The 20,337-nt window shown below is 31.2% G+C and overlaps 1 protein-coding gene across 1 annotated transcript; it reads left to right on the plus strand.

The window, feature by feature from the left end:
• The first annotated feature begins 9,341 nt into the window (after positions 1 to 9,341).
• LOC111882761 (uncharacterized) lies at positions 9,342 to 19,735 on the plus strand. Its single transcript, XM_023879127.1, has 5 exons — positions 9,342 to 9,731; positions 17,692 to 17,798; positions 18,023 to 18,470; positions 18,528 to 18,603; positions 19,002 to 19,735. The coding sequence occupies exons 1-5, from the start codon at positions 9,342 to 9,344 to the stop codon at positions 19,733 to 19,735; spliced, it is 1,755 nt and encodes a 584-aa protein (XP_023734895.1).
• Positions 19,736 to 20,337: the final 602 nt, after the last annotated feature.

Below are 20,337 nucleotides of genomic sequence, written 5' to 3' on the forward strand. Positions count from 1 at the left end.
TATAAAATTCAATGCTTATAATTACGCTTTTATCTATTATATGTGAACAAACCCATGCGTAGGAACATATATAAAATAAGCACCAAAACAATAAAAAAAAAAAGTTAAATCGAAACATAAAAAATAAAGAAAAAGAAAAACACAAATTTATATCGACACGTGCATAAAAATAAGTAAGATTCTTTTTAAGTTAAGAAGGAAAGTATAAATAATGAAAAGCGTATATTCTGTTACCCGAGTCATACGTTTGAATTGTACATAAAATTAAGCACGAAAGCATGAAAAAAACTTCGTCGAAACATAGACAAACTCGAATTCAAACTGACAATTTTATAAAAATAACCATGTACTTTTAAAAAAACTAACAAAAAAAAATTCTAAATTAAAGTCGAAACGTTGATCAACTTAAATTATACCGACGAATATTTAAAAGTAAACAAATAAAAAAAAGTTTTTTAGTGAACGAACAAAAATTATCAATAAAAAGCAAATTATATATAATACGAGGTTAAACACAAAAAATTAGAGAATGGAGAGGTCATAATAACATTTTTCAAAGTTCAAAGTGATATTTTAAAAAGTAAAGGGGTGGAAAAACCACAAACTCATAAACATAAAATATTATAAAATTTACATTAATGGTCCCTATGGTTTACCCATAGTCACAAACTCAGTCCCTACTACTTGAAAAGACCAAAATACCCTTATACTAACGGATGAATAGCAACAACGTCAGCAAAACGGGCCATTCATGCAAGTTTTGAAAACCACAAGGACCATGTTCTTAAAAAATAATTAGCAGATACTGACTTTGTGATTTTTGGCAAACCACAAGGACCATTTTTTGTAATTTTGTCTTATATGAATGTTTAATTTATATTGATTCAACAAAAATATCATTATATATATAATCAAAATGTATAAATATAAAATTTATAAAAATGGAAAATACCAATCTAGCCAAAATCCTTAATTACTTATCAAAAAATAGCAAAAAAAATCACTTAGCCAAAAATAGCCCACAAAAGAGTAGTCAACTGTAGGTTGACTACTGTTTCGCCAAATCGTCTACTGTTTCGTGTTTTGTATAAAAAATCATTTTTAGGATACAAAATCGTAGGTTTTTTAAAACCTATGGTATCCTCTCGAAACCTACAGTTTTTTTTTTTTTTTTTTTTTTTTTTTTTTTTTTTTTTTTTTTTTTTTTTGTAGTTAAACCCCCCAAAACAGTAGATTTAAAAAAACCGTAATTTTTTTCACCCAAAACCGTAGGTTTTAAAAAACCTACGATTTTGTATCCTATAAATGATTTTTTTATACAAGCCACGAAACAGTAGACGATTTGGCGAAATAGTAGACGAATATCGAAACCTACAGTTTCGTGGGCTATATTTGGACATTTACTAATTTTTGGCTATAAATTACTAATAACTTCCTTAATTTGGCTAAATTAGTAATTGACCCTTTATAAAAATAACGTATTATGTTTTGTTGATATTAAATTAATTGAATAACTAAAAATTAATAATAATAATAATTAATAATATAAATATTAAAAAACAAAATATGCTAATAGAGTCGTAATTAAATTTATATTTATATATGTAAACTAAATTTTAATAAATCACATGGACGCAAGTCATTGCTTGTCAATATAACACGTATAGAAACGAGTTAATGTCAAAATGTGTCATGTTTTTTTTTATATATAGAATCATTGTTTTAAAAAATATAGTTAGAAAGAAAATAATTAGATGATTTTGTTTATAAAATATCATTAAAGAGGTTTGATTTTACGATTGTGACTTGCAAGTTTCGATTCAGATCTTAATAATAATAATAATAATAATAATAATAATAATAATAATAATAATAATAATAATAATAACAGATTATTTTTCAACTTTAGAAATTTAACTCTTTCTTTATTTAAGAGTCTTGATTTCAAATCGACAATATTTTCTTTATTATAGTTTAAATATGTATTTTAAAGAACTTTTTTATTTTGGTTCCAAACCTAAATTATAAAGATTTATAAATGGAATCTTAGCATCTACATTAATATATATTAAGTAATATATTAATAAAACTAATTAAGATGAGGTGACATTTAGTAAGTGACGTTTGAATAAAAAATAAAAGAAAAACGGCAAAATGATAAGTGAAATAAAGTTTTAAAATTCTCAAAAAAATGACATGTGTCTAATTAAAAAAAGTTGACATCTGATATAAATGATATTTATTTGTTAAGATACATAAGATAAGAATTAAATACAACAAACTAACATAGCCACAAATGAATAATCTTACATACTTATAAAGCTTGCATTTTTCCTTGATTGTCATGCGTTTGAAACCCCCCACAATAATTTGCTAAAACCACATGCATTTGAAACCCCCAAACCTTTTCAAATTCTTAATAATTAATCACACATAATCAATGGTAATTCATATGAGATAATAATTTGCTAAAACCTCATGCATTTGTATGATATTAGAACATGTTTGAGTTTTTGGGTTTTAGACTTTAGTAAATGGGTAATCCGCTTGATACGTAGGATTTGAAGCTATCTTATTCGAATTACCCTAAACAAGAAATAAATTAATAATATATGCTCATGCATGTTTTGTACAGGCCCCAATCAAAATACAATATATCATGATCATACAATTAAATGTCTTTTATTTCATTTTTGGCTTTATAACAAAAGTTTGTTTACGTGGCGAAGAAAGAAAACTTGAAGATGTATATTTAGGTTGGATGTTTATATAAGATTTGTTTTAAATATATAATATAGATATAAATACACAACTGTGTGTCAAATACAGCCCATCACAAATTTAATGTTATAAACTACAATAAAACTCAAAGTGGTTTTCCAAATATAATGTTTATATTATAATATAATATATTAGAAGAATACCATATAGTAGACGAATCCCACATGTTGTGTAGAAATTTAGTTGCATAGATAATATATTATAATTATATTTCATTTAAAATATGTTAGGTCATTTGGTTATTACATTGTTGTATTAGGCACTATAGTCTCATATATTTTGAATGACTCTTACAAAAATGATGTCTGTAATTTGAATATAACGTAATATCTTATGATGTTTATTGAACGATATTATCTTCGATTGAGCACTTTTTAATTGGAATCAACTTTATTATAGTTAAAAATTTTGGCTCTGTTTTTTCTTTTCATTAGTTCTAGAATATGATTTTTTATATTAACTTAAAATATGTCACTATCTTAAAATAAATTGAGAATGAGATTTTTTATATTACTTAAAATACGGCACCATTTTCTATTCAATAGTAAAACTAACAAAAGTCGTTAAATATGTATTTTTATGAGGTTCAACATAAATAGACGACCACAAATAAGAATCCATATCTAATGAATCATCAACTAATTACATTAGATACTAATGTGTACATAAAAATTACATTTAAAATTTTAAACTAATAGTAAAAATATTTCATTATTTATTATGATAAAAAAATTCATTATTTATTACGATAAAAAATCTGTAAATCAAAAAATATACATGTTATTTAATCGCATACAACTTTTATGTATGGCTTATTCACAATACATTAAACCATATTTAACCATATTAAACTACATAATTATCCCACTGCGCAACGCGCGGGCATTCACCTAGTTCATACTAATAAATGAAAATCTTTTTACCACATGTCACATTTTGATGTATTTTTACACATGTAATTTTGTGCTTAATTCTTAGAAATTAATTTCCACTTGTCATTTTGTGGTAATTTTTGATTTTCTTAATTAACTATTCTAAATTTTAGGTTATAGAAAGTACTTAATGTGCCATTAATTAGTTTTCTTATATTTTTAAATTTTAATATGTTTCCTTCAATAAATATAATTCAAAATTGATATTTTTTTTAAAGTTCATTGTCATTTTAAACAAAATGGTCTACATGTAAAAAATAATCAAACTTTGTTCTTTTTTATTGATAAACTAAAAAAATGGTTATGTGGCCAAAATATAATTATTTTTATGTATTTTATTAGTATACATTGAATTATATATTTATTCATCATTTGTTTGTATATATTTTGAAATTTCACTTTAAAAAATATTTAATTTTTACACATTGATATTTAAAGTTTTCTTTAAAAAATACTTAATATTCATATTTTTATATATAATTATTTTTTTAATCAACCCGTGTAGTACACGGGTCTCACACCTAGTTAATACTATAAGACTCAACGATGTGGGAGAGTTTTACCTTCAGTAAAAGCCTATGTATCACTTTTACCGACGGTGAACACCACACCCTAACTTTTTTTTTTGTCGGTGGTGAATCTCAATGGTGAACTTCCACTGATGACATATCTCAATGGTAAACCATTTTTTATTTCTTGATTGGTCTTTGTAATTCTCTTTTCTTTTTTCTTATTTGTTTTTAACATAAATACCACTATGTATACCATTGGTAAAAAAACACCACACCTCATTCATAGGCAAAATATGGCAAAAATTATAAAAGCTTATGTGACGCCTATGTGTCACTCTTTTACCATTAGCAAAAACATCACCACACCCTTTAGTTTAAGGTGCATATTCTAAACTTTTTAAAAATAATTGAACTATATATATATATATATATATATATATATATATATATATATATATATATATATATATATATATATAGAGAGAGAGAGAGAGAGAGAGCCAGGTTCTTTTAAGAACCAAAAGATTTGTGAGAATTTGCAAACTGCTGATGAGCACAATCAACAGTCATATAGACTATTGATTAGCATAATCAACAGTTGTACGGACTGCTGATAAACACAATCAATAGTTATGTAGATTGTTGATGAGCACAATCACCATTTATATTGACTGATGATTGATCATCAGCAATCGATATGGTTGTTGATTGTGCACATCCGTGGTCCATATGACTGCTCATCAGGAGTCCCTACAACTGTTGATTGTGCATACATGAAAATTTCAAAAAAAAAATTGTTAAATCTTTTTTGACCCTAGATATGGCTTAGACACACGATTTGGAGAAGATTTGTGTTTTTTGTGTTGAAAACTAATGAGTTGATTTTGAGTTCGCAAGTTAACACGCTTATTTTAGTTCTCACAATAACTCAGTCATATATATATATATATATATATATATATATATATATATATATATATATATATATATATGGGTAAAGTGAATATACCTAACAACCTTATATAAGCTTAGGTACCTAACCTCATCAAACTACGTCCTTTTGCATTAAATTTTCATTGCAATCATCTAAGGTTCTTAAACTTCATCCCTAAACTTGATTTACTTCAAAAAAAATTGGAAATTCATCATTATATTTCTCCTACATCCTTTCATTTGTAGCGGTAGGATATGAAGTCCATCAGGTGGTATTCGATAGAAAGACGTGATGTAAAAGAAAGATATTGGTGAAAGTCCAAAATTTTTGGAAGTAATCAAGTTATGGGGTTGAAGTTTAAGAACCTTAGGCAATTACAATGTAAATATAATACAAACCGATGTAGTATTATGGAGTTAGGTACCTAAGCTTATATAAGGTTGTTAGGTATATTTACTTTACCCTATATATATATATATATATATATATATATATATATATATATATATATATATATATATATATATATATATATATATGTGTGTGTGTGTGTGTGATCAAAATTTATAAAAAACTAAAATAAAATTAGGAGAGAAACAAATCTATTTGAGGAAATTGGTATTCTTTTTGAGAAACTGGATAGAAACGAAAATGAGGTATGATAATATTAACATTGAAAACACATTTAATATACTCCCTTCATCCCAAAATTATATTCCATCTTTTCTTTTTGGTTTGTCCCAAAATAATAGTCCACTATAAGAATAAATAACATTTTTACCAAAATACCCTCTCATTATTACTTAACCAATTAAGCATTTAATGGAATATTAAATGCAGAGTAAGGACAAAATTATCATTTTATCATATAAAATTAGTGGTAATTAATGTTTTATTAATCTGTGTGTTTTTTGTCTGTTGACAATAATTTTGGGACTGAGGGAGTATTTATGTATGAAAGTATTAGAAAAGCTAAAAGTCAAATTTTGTTAGAGTTTAGTATTAAGAGTACAATAATATTGAATTAGAAAACAAAGCATCGAAGAACTCTTATCTCAGTGGTTAAGGCTTTTAACTCTTATCTCGGTGGTTAAGGCTTTGAACTCTTATCTCGATGGTTAAGGCTTTGCATGCACCTTTGTGTCTAAGGTCTCAAGTTCAAATCAACCTCGTATTTTCCTTTCACATCGCATTTATTTTTTAGATTAGTATAACAAGCTGACGTGTCAGCCATGTCAGCTCCACGTCGAAAGTGATAAACTACAAAAAATGACACGTATATAAAATTTAATTTAAAATTATCAAAAAATGACATGTGTCAAAACTTATGAGAAGAGGACAAGTGACAAACAACATTTTTATTTATTAGGGTAGATTTGACACTGTGAGCAAACTTCATTTTGTCTAGAATTATAGGTCGAATATACATAAATGTTGGAGCAACTTTGTGTTATTGTGCATCCTTTATAAAATACCAAAAAGGTAAAAGTTCATAGTTTGCCGTCGTTCATTAATGACTTTAGGTCATCTATTAAACTTAGCACTAACCACTATAATAGTGGGTGTCACATTATCACCACTAACGGTACTAAGTACCACGAAACCTATGGGATACACACCATTACCACTCCACTCCACATCATTTTATTTATTTATTTATTTTATTTTTTTAATTCAAAAATACAATAAAAATACAACTTTAAAATTAAAAAAAAAAATCATAGAATTTTTTAAACTAGTTTTTCATTGAATAATAAAAATACATTACATTAATATTTAGAAACTACATTATTTAAATAACCTAGAATTAAAAAAAGAACAATAAAACAAAAATAACAAGCAAATATAAAAAAAACTAATATTCGTTCATGTTAAGTTGGTACAAATGTTCCATGTTTCACTGTTATGAATTTCAACAACTTGTGCTAAAAATCCAGTCGTTCCGAGTACGATCTCTTCAATCGGGATGACAACATTGTCTGGATCATATGTGCCAATCACTCGACCTTGATCTTCAATAATCATATTATACATTATAATACATGCTTCGACCATTTATTTAATTCTATATTTATCCCAGAGTCGTGTAACGTATTTCACTATATGTCATGTCTGCTTGAGGATTCCATATCCCTCTCGATATCCTTTCTTGTTGATTCGTGCCTTTTTGTAAACAACTTTGCCTTTTCACTTCGAGGAACCGGGTATGCCTTCATGAATGACATATCACGTGCTTTCCCGGTCCAAATATCGTTGAAAAGAGGAGACTGACCAAGAACATTAATGTGTTAGACCTCGCAACTCCAAAAAACGAATTTCGTATCAACAAATCCTGAGATGCAACTATTTCTAGTATTATAGTTGGCTCACGTATATCACATCACGTAAATTGTTGCGCACACATTTGGCGCATTTGGACATTTTCCCCAAGCTACATGTGTACAATCTAGACTACCAGGCTTACGCGGAAATCCATGCCTCTCCGCATGAGCCAAATATAATATTTCAATATCACGTGGAGTAGGTTTACACAAATATTCTTTGTGAAAAACCTCATGCACACATGCACAAAACTAATCTACACAATCAATTGCGGTTCTCCCGGATACCTTTAAGTAATCGTTGGATGCATCGAATGTTATACCGTATCCCAAATACCTAAGTGCAATCGTACATTTTTGTATACTAGAAAAACTCATTCTTCCTCCAGCATCGGGTTTCTATTTAAAAAAAGCATGACGAGCCTCTAAAGCGTTACTAATATGTAAAAATATAGCATTATTTAGATGGAAACGACGTTTGAACGAGTCATCATTGTAAATACAATTATCTGCAAAATAGTCACGTACCAATAAGTTGTGTGTGGCTTGGCGATCACAATTGACGACCGCTCTTGAACGTGCAACATTCGAACTTTCTTCATCGTGAATGTGTCGCACAACGTTGAAGAAGACCGAGATGAATTACCCTTCGTCATCCGAGTCAAAATTTTTAAAGAAATCCTTATATTTTGTTTTAGAGAATGAGGGTGTAAAATTTGATTAAAGGTGAGTTTAAAATTTGATATACTGTTGAAATATATATTCTCTTATTCAAACTTATCATTAATTAAGAAAAGGTAAGGTTTGTATTTTTTATTATTCTATAGGGTGTATTGTGAAATGTAGTGTGCAGGTGTGATCTTCGGGTTTACACGCGGACCCTATTCGGGTGTGGGTGCTCCATGGAGTTGCTTGCTCCGAGAGTATTTAACGTGTTAATCACGTTCAGTTGCTAAGCTCTCTAGATATTTTCAGTGTTCTCTCTTTCTCTCTAGATTAGGGTTTCTGTAAGGGTTTCGTTACAGAGTTTTTGATCCGTAATAACTTGTTATTAGGTTTCTTGTTTGAGTGTAAGAGATTTTAATGTAGTGAGTTTTCTTTTGTATTTGTTTGATGTAAACCAACTGTTTCATAGTTAATGAAATGTTGATGTTGGGAAATTGTTGAGTTTATCTTTTCGTACATGGTATCAGAGCTTAAGGCTCCTTCATCCTGTTCATCGGTGTCTTTCTAAGGATTACGACTCAGAACAACATTTTAAAAGGTTGTTTCTAACTCCTTTTCTTTTCTTTGGCTATTTCTAGTTGATCGATCAATTTAGGGTTTTATCTCTTTTCTTTACGATCGTTATGATCCTGGTACTGTGAGAGTTTTTTGTGGTTCATTGCAGGTGTTCGTGGCTGATACTTGTTCTGGTCACTTGATAGTTGAACATCGATCACTTTTCTACTCTTCTTCAATCGAATAATCTGTTTAGTCTGAAATAACTCACTAGGGGTCGGATTTCATCACCAATAAACCCTACGTTGCGAACGGACAAACAGAGCCGATTCGTCTTCGCCTCGTCCTTCAAAGCACTGTGAGGGTTGTTCCCTATTTTCTCTTTCATATCTTGTGATTAGGAGATCCTGGTTGTTTTGTATACACCAGTTGTTTTTTTTGCTTTTCCTTTGACTCTGTATTGATTGTCTTGGGCCCCGACAAACGTGGTGACCATCTGGACTCTAAGTCAATACATAAGTCTGATTTCTGTCTGATTTTGTATTTCTTGTTTTCCTGTTTAATTGGCTGTTTCTATTGAGTCAGTATTGGTTGCTTGAAAGATCATATTGTCTGTTTGTTTGTTGTTTGTGTTGTTCTAATGGTTGGTCCTACTGAGTCTCCTGGTAGTAGTGCAAAGGATGATCAAGTTAATTTTGATGATCCTCTTTTTGTTCATCCTTTTGATAATTCTGTTTCTACTATTGTTACAATAAAATTAATTGGTAATGAGAATTTTAGACTACGGAAAACTTCTATGTCTAGAGCACTTAAGGCTAGAAATAAACTTGGTTTTATAGATGGTACTTTTCAGAAAACTAAGGTAGATGAGTCTAAAAGTTCTAAATGGGATAGAGCCAATGCTGTAGTTTGTTTTTGGCTTCTGTCATCTATATCTGATTCCATCTATCAGAGTCAAGCTTATTCTGATGTAGCTGAGGATATTTGGAACAGTCTTTTTGAAACCTATAATAAGTCAGATGGATCTGTTGTTTTTAATATTCATCAATAGATCAATACTTTAAAACAAAATGGAATTTCACTTTCAGACTACTTTAATAAACTTGACTCTCTTTGGAAGGAATTTGATGGTCTTGATGGGTTTTAGCCAAAAGATATCCTATATGCTCATGCAAACCCTAAAGCTTGGATCTAGGTTTCTCTATAGTACATGCTTTTAGTCCAAGACTTAAAACCCTAGATCTAATCAATATAACATATGAATAAGGGTTTAGATCATCCCTTGATTGTTATATAGTAATAACAATCTCAATTCCTTCTTGTATTGACTTTAGAAAGCTTAGAGTCACAAATGTCACTCCTCTAATGGCTCACAAACACCAAGAGCAAGAGGATGAAGAAGAGAAGAGAAGGAGGCTGCCCGAAACGTGTGGAAACCCTAACCAATTAGTTCTATACGTTTTTGGGGCTTAAGGGTTCCTTAAATAGTGAGGCTATTAGGGTTATCTAACAAGGAAACCCTAATTTGGATGCTTAGGCCCTAAGCAACCCATGGACTCTTTCCTTAAGGCCTTTGGACGATTTCTAATGGGTTTCCCCATAGAATTTGTCCACCCCCTTAATAAGGAGTCCATTAGCTCAATATTCAACTATCACACAATTGACAGTTCTAGTCCCTTATGTTTAATTAATGTCTTTTAGCCACAAATTTAATTCTTATTAATTCTTGACTAATATTAATTAAACAATATGATTTCTCCTTTAATATATTATTCTCATAATATATTAATAAATCATATTTAATCCTTTCTCTCCATAATTCATCCTATCCAAGTTGCTTTGGTGAAGGCAACCCAAAAGGACCATGCACCATCGGGTCAAGTACATACCAAAATAGTTATGGACTTAGACACCAATCCAACAGTCTCCCACTTGGATAAGTCTAATAACTATTCCGCTTATGACTTCAGATCCTGATCTGCAATCGTAGCTTTCCAAAGCCGCTATCAATTCTGATCTTATCAGATACACGTATCCTTTAGATAAGGGATCGTATATTCCTCCATTCTAGATATCGTATAGACTGAGACATGGATCTAAATCATTCTCTCTGTCTATGTGTTGTTTCCCGAATTCAGATTTATGACGACTGACAACAGACTACGATTGAACACATCAATTTGGTCCCGGCTTGGCCAAGTACTTAGGTGCCATCACTAAATCATCGAGGGGCCCATAGATATCGCTTTTATCCTACTTTGGATAAAAGGAACGGATAAACTTTGACTCAATGCTCGCTTGCACTCACTCACCAAATCATACACAACAATATGTTTTATAACACCAAGTTACTGGTGCGTTTACATATTATCAATGTGCAACCGACTCGCAAGATACAACTCACACATCTCGGTTTCAAGAATATAAGATATTATCGTCTCACTAATCACTTATGATAACAATCCATGAAGTGATCCAAGTGAGCGTGGGTTTAATCCAATGCTCAAATCATATTCATAAGCACTCATGAACGTTGCAGCAAACATTTGCTTATGTCTAATGCTATTTAGACAATCCACACACCAATTCACGACAGTCTTCATTCATACCTACTTCCAACATATGAACGACTGTGGTCCGTTCGAATAATTTGACTGTTCTTAACCAATTAAATTATTCAGGAAGTCAAAACATGCAAAGTGAAACACAAGAATAATACTAATCCCATATGGCCTCAAACCTTTGAGTATAAATAAAACACCTTTTATTTATCACCATATTGAGTACTCATTATTTGTCGTTTCGGGTAATCAACTTCTTACTTGAATTATAACTACACTTGTTCCATGCTCTTAGCATGCACACAATGTTTACCTATGGTTCTTACTTTGTGAAATAGATCAAATGAACACATTACCAATCATACTCATTTCACAACTCCTAATCCTTTCCACAAGTGAAAGAATATCAAATTCTTGCCACTTATAGAATATGTTAGATTCTAATATTTTATACAATGATTCTTTTGTAATGTCACTGCACTAAGGTCATAATGACTATTGCCAATGAATTACAAAGCTCTCTATCGGTAGTTGTTACAAGACAATTCCATAGATGTGATGTCTCTCACTCAAAGTACATTCCTTTGAACATCCTTCTTGCATAAAAGTTTCTAATCTAGACATAGATTCTTAATATCCAACTCCCAATATGGAAACCTTTCCATACTTACCATATGACAACTCATTCTTAATAGAATCTTATCTATTCATAATAATATCGATATGCTCCATCCAATATCATACTTCCAACTACTCACAAGCGACCAGTCCTCGGCAAACTTTGGATTGTCCTTTGATAGTTGTTTAATTTAGTCAAAACCGATTCTAGTCCTTTTCCCTCTAAATGTGCTAGACATTTGGAAAATTTTAGAATGGTCAAATATTATAGCATTTACAATCGATCCTATACCCGAAGCGTATGGGACACGATGCATAATAAAGATTCGATACTTTATCAATCTTCTGCCATAATATTTTATGTGCTACGTTCTCTCAATTCGAAATATGAAGAGGAATGCCGTAATCATAATCGAATTTTAAGAACACACTATGTTTCATTGACTAAACTTATTAAAATTCCATAACCTAAGCCTTTATATTTGAAATGAAGCATAATATTCTCTACCTTAATTATAGCAAAACAACTTTACAACCATTGCGACTTTGAAAAGTATAACTCTTGTTTTCTATAATTAGTATTGCTAACTTGCAATACTTGCCTTAATAATCATGCAATCATAACATTTATGCTCCCACTTTCACGATGATTATTATAAACATAACACTTATGCTCCTACTAGCTTTGACATGTATTCAGAAACAACTTAACTTTCAGGAAAAACAATGCCTATTGAATTTCTTTGAGTTCATATTTCTAATACCCAATGCTTTGATAATCTTTTATCAAGACTTCTTAAACTTATACACCTTTGCCTTAGATAGCTCATATGTGTGTCTTAAACAATTCAGACTAATTGCCAAATCTCACAATTCGAATCATGGAAATGGATACCGTAACTATAATCGAATTCGAGAATACAATTTTCACAATCACTATCTTCTTAAAATCTTTCTTAGTGAAAGCATTTCCTCACAGTCATTTTAATAAAGGAGGGAATCTTATGACACTTCGATTTTAATGGTGTATGTGTTCCCATCCATTTGAATTTGTTAAAACCAAAGTTTATGACAAATTCAAACTCATATGGACCGAACTTTCTTAATCTTGATTTCTTGCCTTATGGTAACACGGCTGCCCACCATGTCTTCCAAGTAATTAAGCAGTTCACCCTTTCCTATCAATGTACTTTCAATTGATCAAGGTCCTTGCCTTTTATGCATTCAAATGAGAACTCATAGGGCTCACATGCATAATTAACTCAATTGGAACGGCACAGAAACAAGGTAATGTCAACACGATAGGTTGTAAACCTCTACTCATGTGCTAGTGATGATCGATAAGGTTTATTCTTGATTTGTTCTTGAAACCTTACAAGACCATTAAGACTCCCACTGACTCCTTGACATATAAGATTCTCTTGTCAATAAATATTTCTTGACAAACAAATGTTCAAGAGTTAGTGTAGCCTTTATCAAGACAAAACATTTCATAAAATTGGTCCTAGTTGGTCTCTGTCTTATTCAAGACATCACAACTTTCCAATTTCAAATGTGCGAGAATAGGAAAGCCTTTTTCCAAATTCTACATTTGATGAATGTTATAAACCTTCTTAAGACTTGTCACTCAATATTACAATCTTAACTCTAAGACTTGTTTTGGAATGAAGTATGATTGACTTCTTGATTTAACCATTTCTTCAATTCTTGATTCCTCTTCTTATACATACACTTGTACTAAGATTTATTTAGAGGATCAATTGAGATATGGTTCTTAATCATTAAGTCATATCATAAAGCATAAAAGGTACTCTCCCTTCTTCTTAGAATAGAGAAACTTTTATCTTTCTGCCTACTTGATTCTTCTTATTCGTTCTGCTATTGATTTAAACCTTTTTCAATCAATTCAGAATTACACTTAATCTTATAAGCATAATCATATTTACTGAACCTTTAGTAAATCATGACAAATACCTTTGTTACTCTTGTGGTGGATTTGATCAACACACAACTTTGTGTACTTGATCTACTAGTCTTTCACTTGACACTTTGCCAACGAATTAGTCTAATTTCCAAATATGAAATTTCTCATTCATCGTGCAACCAAGTTGCATGATTCCAAGTTTCTGTCCAATTGAAACTTGGGTGATGAGAAACTCTCCCTATTTGGTAAATTCTTGACATTTCCACTATTAACATAATTAACAATCTTATCCATTCGTTGTAGAAATATGCAAACATCAATTTTCATAATGATTTCATTGCAAGGAAATGAATAAATAAATAAGTCAAACCAAAATTTATTTTATTCATAAAAGCAGCGTAAAACATTTTTCCTTACAATGCAAAATCAACTGAAAAACTATGTAGAAAAATTCCTAACAACTCTATCATAACTTTTTAAGCTCAAAATCTAATCTTCAAATCCATGCGATCGAGATCCATTTCTTCGTGATTAGATTCATCTTGCTTTTCCATCAAGCTTCCTCTCTTTTCACTGATCCTGCAAAACATTCAAATGCAATCTTATCACATCATGTATTAAGAATCAATGAATAGGAACTTAATGGAGTTAGATAGTGGATTTTACCTGAAGCACAACCAAAGTTTTTGACTCTCCAATCTTCTGGACTCTTCAGGCTCTTAGGGAAGACTTGTATCCAACGCCTTTTCTTTTGGCAGCAAACGTAGGCCGGTTCTCCTAGAACGTCCTCAGAAGCATGGTTGGTTGATTTTCCCAACAAATAGGCTCTATTGATTTGCCAAATCATTTCTGATTCAGCAGCAATGAGCATGTAAGTTAGGTCAATGAGGTTTTCGTCATGATCCATCATATAATACTTTCTTTTGAACTCATTATATGATTCGGGAAGTGACTGCAAAACCCAGTTCACAACCAACTTATCCAGGAATGACGCACCCAACATTATCAACCTATCGATGTGTGCTTTCATTCCTAGAACGTGGGCACACACGGGTTTACCATCTTCATGTTTCATTTCCAATAGGGATTTAGTGACATCGAACCTTTCAATTCTTCGATCTTGTGGGTTAGGGAGAACAACGGGAGGAGGAGGAGGAAGTGAAGCATGATTTCTTATTCCTCGATCGAATCGTGGAATATCATCTTCATGTGGAATGCTTGTTCCACGGGATTTGGGAAGACCATAGTTGTCGAACTTTGACATCTACAAAACGGGAGACAACAAATTCAAGTTAGTTGATCGATTGAGTCCTTAATAAATCACCCAAATGAGATATTAAGGCTAGGACCCAACACAATATTCCACAACTCGGGAGAGGGATGTCATAACCCTAATTGCAGAACATTTGAAGGTAAGTGAATGACGATTCACTAATTTTCCACCATGAAAAACGAAAAATAGATTAAGTCTTAAATGTATTGAAAACTCCTAGATTCTTTGAGATTCATTGAACCTTTTCAATGGCATGTTTAAATCTCGATATGCCCCTCCAGTCTGTGACTGGGATGCCGAGGATCACAAAGCGGGTGTGAATAACCATGCAAACTTACATGGTGCCCTCACATGTTACAGTCACCTATTCGATGTTCTGGTAAACCACACACGCTCCACCGAACTATGACAAAAATTGAGTCACCCTTTGCTACCTTTGCTTAGAACCATTTAGTGTGCCGGTAAACCATACACGCTACACTAACGTCTTCGCAAGGGCACAAAGTGTAATTTCATGGAATTGCATCAATTCACTTTTGCCTAAAGTAACTAAGATTGGGAATTTGTAAAACATTTAGTTACTTTTATACTTCATTATACTTATAATGGAAGGTTTCTGTCCTATCCTACCCGTTCGGCTAACGGCCCTCCACTAGTCAAGAATGCGGTGGGTAAGAGTGGATACCCATTCAATCGTCATTTTATAAGCAATTTCCTTAAACACCCCTTATAGACTAGCTTCGTGAATTAGGCCTACTAACGGTAAGCCTGACTTTTACTCATACATACATATATATATATATATATATATATATATATATATATATATATATATATATATATATATATATATATATATATATATATATATATATATATATATATATATATAATGTTAGACTTTTAATGATGTATATAGTATAGGGTGTATTTTACACTTTTAAAATACTAGGTGGTCAAATTTAACAATTATACTTTTAATTCAATTAAATTGTAAACCAAAACTTTATGGATTTATTAAACCTCTCTTAATTATACACTTTAATTAATTAATAAAACCATAAGGGTGTGATTTGAACTTTTCAAAACAATATTAGGGTTTTAGAATTTAACATTCCTAAATTAAACTTTTAATCAACTTTTAAATTCCAAAACTTGAGGGCAAGTTTTGAAACATTTCAAAACATTAGGGTTTAGAATTCAAATATTTCAAAATCAAACTTTTCAATCAAAATTTAAATTCCAAAAACTTGAGGGCATGTTTTAAAACTTTTCAAAACATTAGGGTTTTAACTATTTAAATTTCAAAATAAAACTATTAAGTTCAAATTTAAACTATAAAACCTAAAGGGGAAAAATTAAAACTTTTTCACAAGATAATTCAAATCTAAATTACAAATAATCAAATTTTGTCTAATAAAACAAGTGATTATCTAAATTTTGACAATTATCTTCTATTTAGGTAAGGATAACCACCAAATATTGATAAAATTCGGATTTTATAACAAAAACATATTTAAGGTAATTATCCAAACCCAAAACAGGAAGAAAATCGCGAAAATTAGCTGTCAGACGTTTCGACTCGTCGAGTCTGGACTTGGACTCATCGAGTACACCTGACTCGGCGAGTGCACCAAGTGACTCGGCGAGTCAAACACTCAGAACCCAAAATTTTTGATTTTCAGTGCTGATTTCGATTAAATATGCATCAATAAAATAGAAACCAATCAAGGCTCTGATACCACTGATGGGTTTTAGCCAAAAGACATCCTATGTGCTCATGCAAACCCTAAAGCTTGGATCTAGGTTTCTCTATAGTACATGCTTTTAATCCAAGACTTAAAACCCTAGATCTAATCAATATAACATATGAATAAGGGTTTAGATCATACCTTGATTGTTATATAGTAATGGCAATCTCAATTCCTTCTTGTATTGACTTTAGAAAGCTTAGAGTCACAACTGTCACTCCTCTAATGGCTCACAAACACCAAGAGCAAGAGGATGAAGAAGAGAAGAGAAGGAGGCTGCCCAAAACGTGTGGAAACCCTAACCAATTAGTTCTATACGTTTTTGGGGCTTAAGGGTTCCTTAAATAGTGAGGCTATTAGGGTTATCTAACAAGGAAACCCTAATTTGGATGCTTAGGCCCTAAGCAACCCATGGACTCTTTCCTTAAGGCCTTTGGACGATTTCTAATGGGTTTCCCCATAGAATTCGTCCACCCCCTTAATAAGGAGTCCATTAGCTCAATATTCAACTATCACACAATTGACAGTTCTAGTCCCTTAAGTTTAATTAATGTCTTTTAGCCACAAATTTAATTCTTATTAATTCTTGACTAATATTAATTAAACAATATGATTTCTCCTTTAATATATTATTCTCATAATATATTAATAAATCATATTTAATCCTTTCTCTCCATAATTCATCCTATCAAGTTGCTTTGGTGAAGGCAACCCAAAAGGAACATGCACCACCGGGTCAAGTACATACCAAAATAGTTATGGACATAGACACTAATCCAACAGGTCTTACTAGTCTTACTGAGTGTACATGTGAAGCATCTGTTAAACATAGGGATCATTCTAATCTTGTGAAACTTGTGCAGTTTCTTAGTGGTCTAGATGATTCCTATAGTCAAGTCAAGAGTCATATTCTTCTCATGGAACCTTTACCTAATGTCAAAACTGCTTTTTCTATATTGTCTAGAGAAGAGTAACTTCAAAGAAATGGTTCTTTATCTTCTCTTCAGACCTCTAAGTCTCAGCCTACTGCTTTCAATAGTAGGTTAATAATAAATTTAACTCAAACAACTCTAATAAGAGTAAAAATCAAGTTGTTCAATGTAAAAATTGTGGTATTAAAGGTCATTAAATTGAGAAATGCTATAAGATAATTGGGTATCCAAAAGATTTTAAACAAAAAATTGAGTCAAACAGTCAAAAGGGTTTTTCTGCTAATTCTGTGACCATCACTTCTGTGGGTTCTAATACTCCTGGCTTAGCTAATCCTGTTGGAGATTCTGAGTTCCATCAGCTTACTAAGGAACAATACATCAAGTTTTTGCAATTAATAAATGATAAACAAATCTGTGAGGAAGCACCTGCAAGTGACATGGCAGGTACTTGCTTGTTTCAAGATTTTAATTCTTCTTTTGATTGTCAAAAATGGATTGTTGATTCTGGAGCCAATCAACATATGATTGCTTCTGAATCATTTTTTCATGACACTGTGGATGTGTCTAAATTGAATCTTCTTGTAAGTCACCCTAATGGTACTTCTGCTAAGATTGAAAAGATTGGCAATATGAACATATCTAATTCTTTAACTTTGTTTGATGTTTTTGCTGTACCAAATTTTAATGTGAACTTGTTGTCTGTCCATAAAGTTTGTAAAGATAGTAATTGTGAGGTCATTTTTAATGAACATAGTTGTAAAATTCAGGGTTTACAATCAAAGGAGATGGTAGGGAATGGTAAAGAATCTGGAGGTCTCTATTATATGAATAGTGTGCCTTCAGGTAATTTTCTTAATGCTAATCATTCCTCATCTGTTTGTTGTGTGTCTAAGTTTACATGGCATAATAGGCTTGGACACCCCTCTGACCAAGCTTTAGTATCTCTAAAACATAAACTTAATTTTGAAAATGGTGTCCTTCCTCCTTGTGATGTGTATCATAGGGCTAAACAAACTCGAGAGTCTTTCCCTGTTAGTCAACATGTCACATCTAGTCTTGGTGAATTAATTCATCTAGATGTGTGGGTCCTTATAGAGTGATCACATCAGAAGGGTTTAGATATTTCTTGACCATTGTGGATGATTACACTAGAGCTACGTGGGTTTATTTGTTAAAGACTAAGGAAGAAGTTTTTGGATGTGTTTCTGTGTTTCTTAATATTTTGCTCAATCAATTTGAAGTTAAAGGCAAAACTGTTACGTCAGATAATGGAACTGAGTTTTTGAATCATAAGATGAAACAATTGTTTGAGTCTAAAGGAATTTTACATCAAACATCATGTGTTCATACTCCACAACAAAATGGTATTGTAGAAAGGAAACACAGACACATTTTAAATGTTGCAAGGTCTTTAATTTTTCAATCTGGTTTACCTTTGAAATACTGGGGAGAAGCTGTTTTAACATCTGTTTTTTTAATCAATAGAACACCTACATCAGTTTTAAATGGTGCTTCTCCTTATGAATTGGTCTATATATCTTCTCCTGTATTTGATAAACTTAGAGTTTTTGGATGTTTATGTTTTGCAACAAAACTGAATAATTCAGATAAATTTTTTGAAAGAGCTGATAAATGTGTTTTTCTTGGTTATTCTTCTGATAAAAAGGGATATAGAGTACCTAGTCTTGATACAAATCTTATTTTTGTTTCCAGGGATGTAAAGTTTTATGAATCAGTGTTTCCTTTCAAACTGAAGTTTTCATCTGTGAATGATATATTGAATGTTCCTGTGTGCTCTAGTGATCCTTTTTCCTATGACGAGTCTTTGTATTCTAGTTCTTTACTTGATAATCCTAGTAATGATAACTTTAGAAATGTCCATCAGTTGGATGGTGCTAGTGGAGACCAATACTTAATTCCTTTGATGTCAGCAACCAGTTTGGTGAGACACATGTGCCTTCATCTGGTGAGATGATTCCTAGTTCTTCTACATTGACTGAGGAAAGTGGTCCAAATAACACAAATCCTTCCGATGATCAGTCTTCTAGGACTACTAGGTCTGGACATGCTATACATTTACCAGCTAGGTTTAGTGATTATGTTGTTGAAAGGAAGCATAAATATGGGATTGAAAGATCAATTAACTATTCTTATCTTAATAATGAAACTTATTGTTTTGTTTCAAATCTTAATAAAACATTAGAACCAAAAACTTATAATGAAGCTGCTTTAGACCCAAATTGGGTAAAGGCAATGAATGAGGAAATGGAGGCCCTGTATAGAAATAATACCTGGGAAATAACTGATCTTCCTAAAGGAAGAAAAGCTATTGGTTGTCGTTGGATTTATAAAATTAAATATAAGTCTAATGGTGAAATAGAAAGGTATAAAGCTAAACTTGTAGCAAAAGGTTATAGTCAAAGGGAAGGTATTGATTATGAGGAGACTTTCTCTCCAGTAGCTAAAATGGTCTCTATAAGAATAGTTTTGTCTCTAGCTGTTCATCATTCATGACCATTATATCATCTTGACATAAATAATGCTTTTTTATATGGTGATTTGTTTGAAAATGTTTAT

Source organism: Lactuca sativa, chromosome 1 (assembly GCF_002870075.4).
Source record: "Lactuca sativa cultivar Salinas chromosome 1, Lsat_Salinas_v11, whole genome shotgun sequence".
NCBI classification, from domain to species: Eukaryota; Viridiplantae; Streptophyta; class Magnoliopsida; order Asterales; family Asteraceae; genus Lactuca; species Lactuca sativa.

Coding starts and splice junctions, on each gene's coding strand:
- LOC111882761 (XM_023879127.1), top strand. CDS start 9,342: ATGGTTGGTCCTACTGAGTCTCCTGGTAGTAGTGCAAAGGATGATCAA. Junction 18,471..18,527: donor ACTTGTTGTCTGTCCATAAA/GTTTGTAAAGAT, acceptor TGTAAAATTCAG/GGTTTACAATCAAAGGAGAT. Junction 18,604..19,001: donor TATGAATAGTGTGCCTTCAG/GTAATTTTCTTA, acceptor ATCAATTTGAAG/TTAAAGGCAAAACTGTTACG.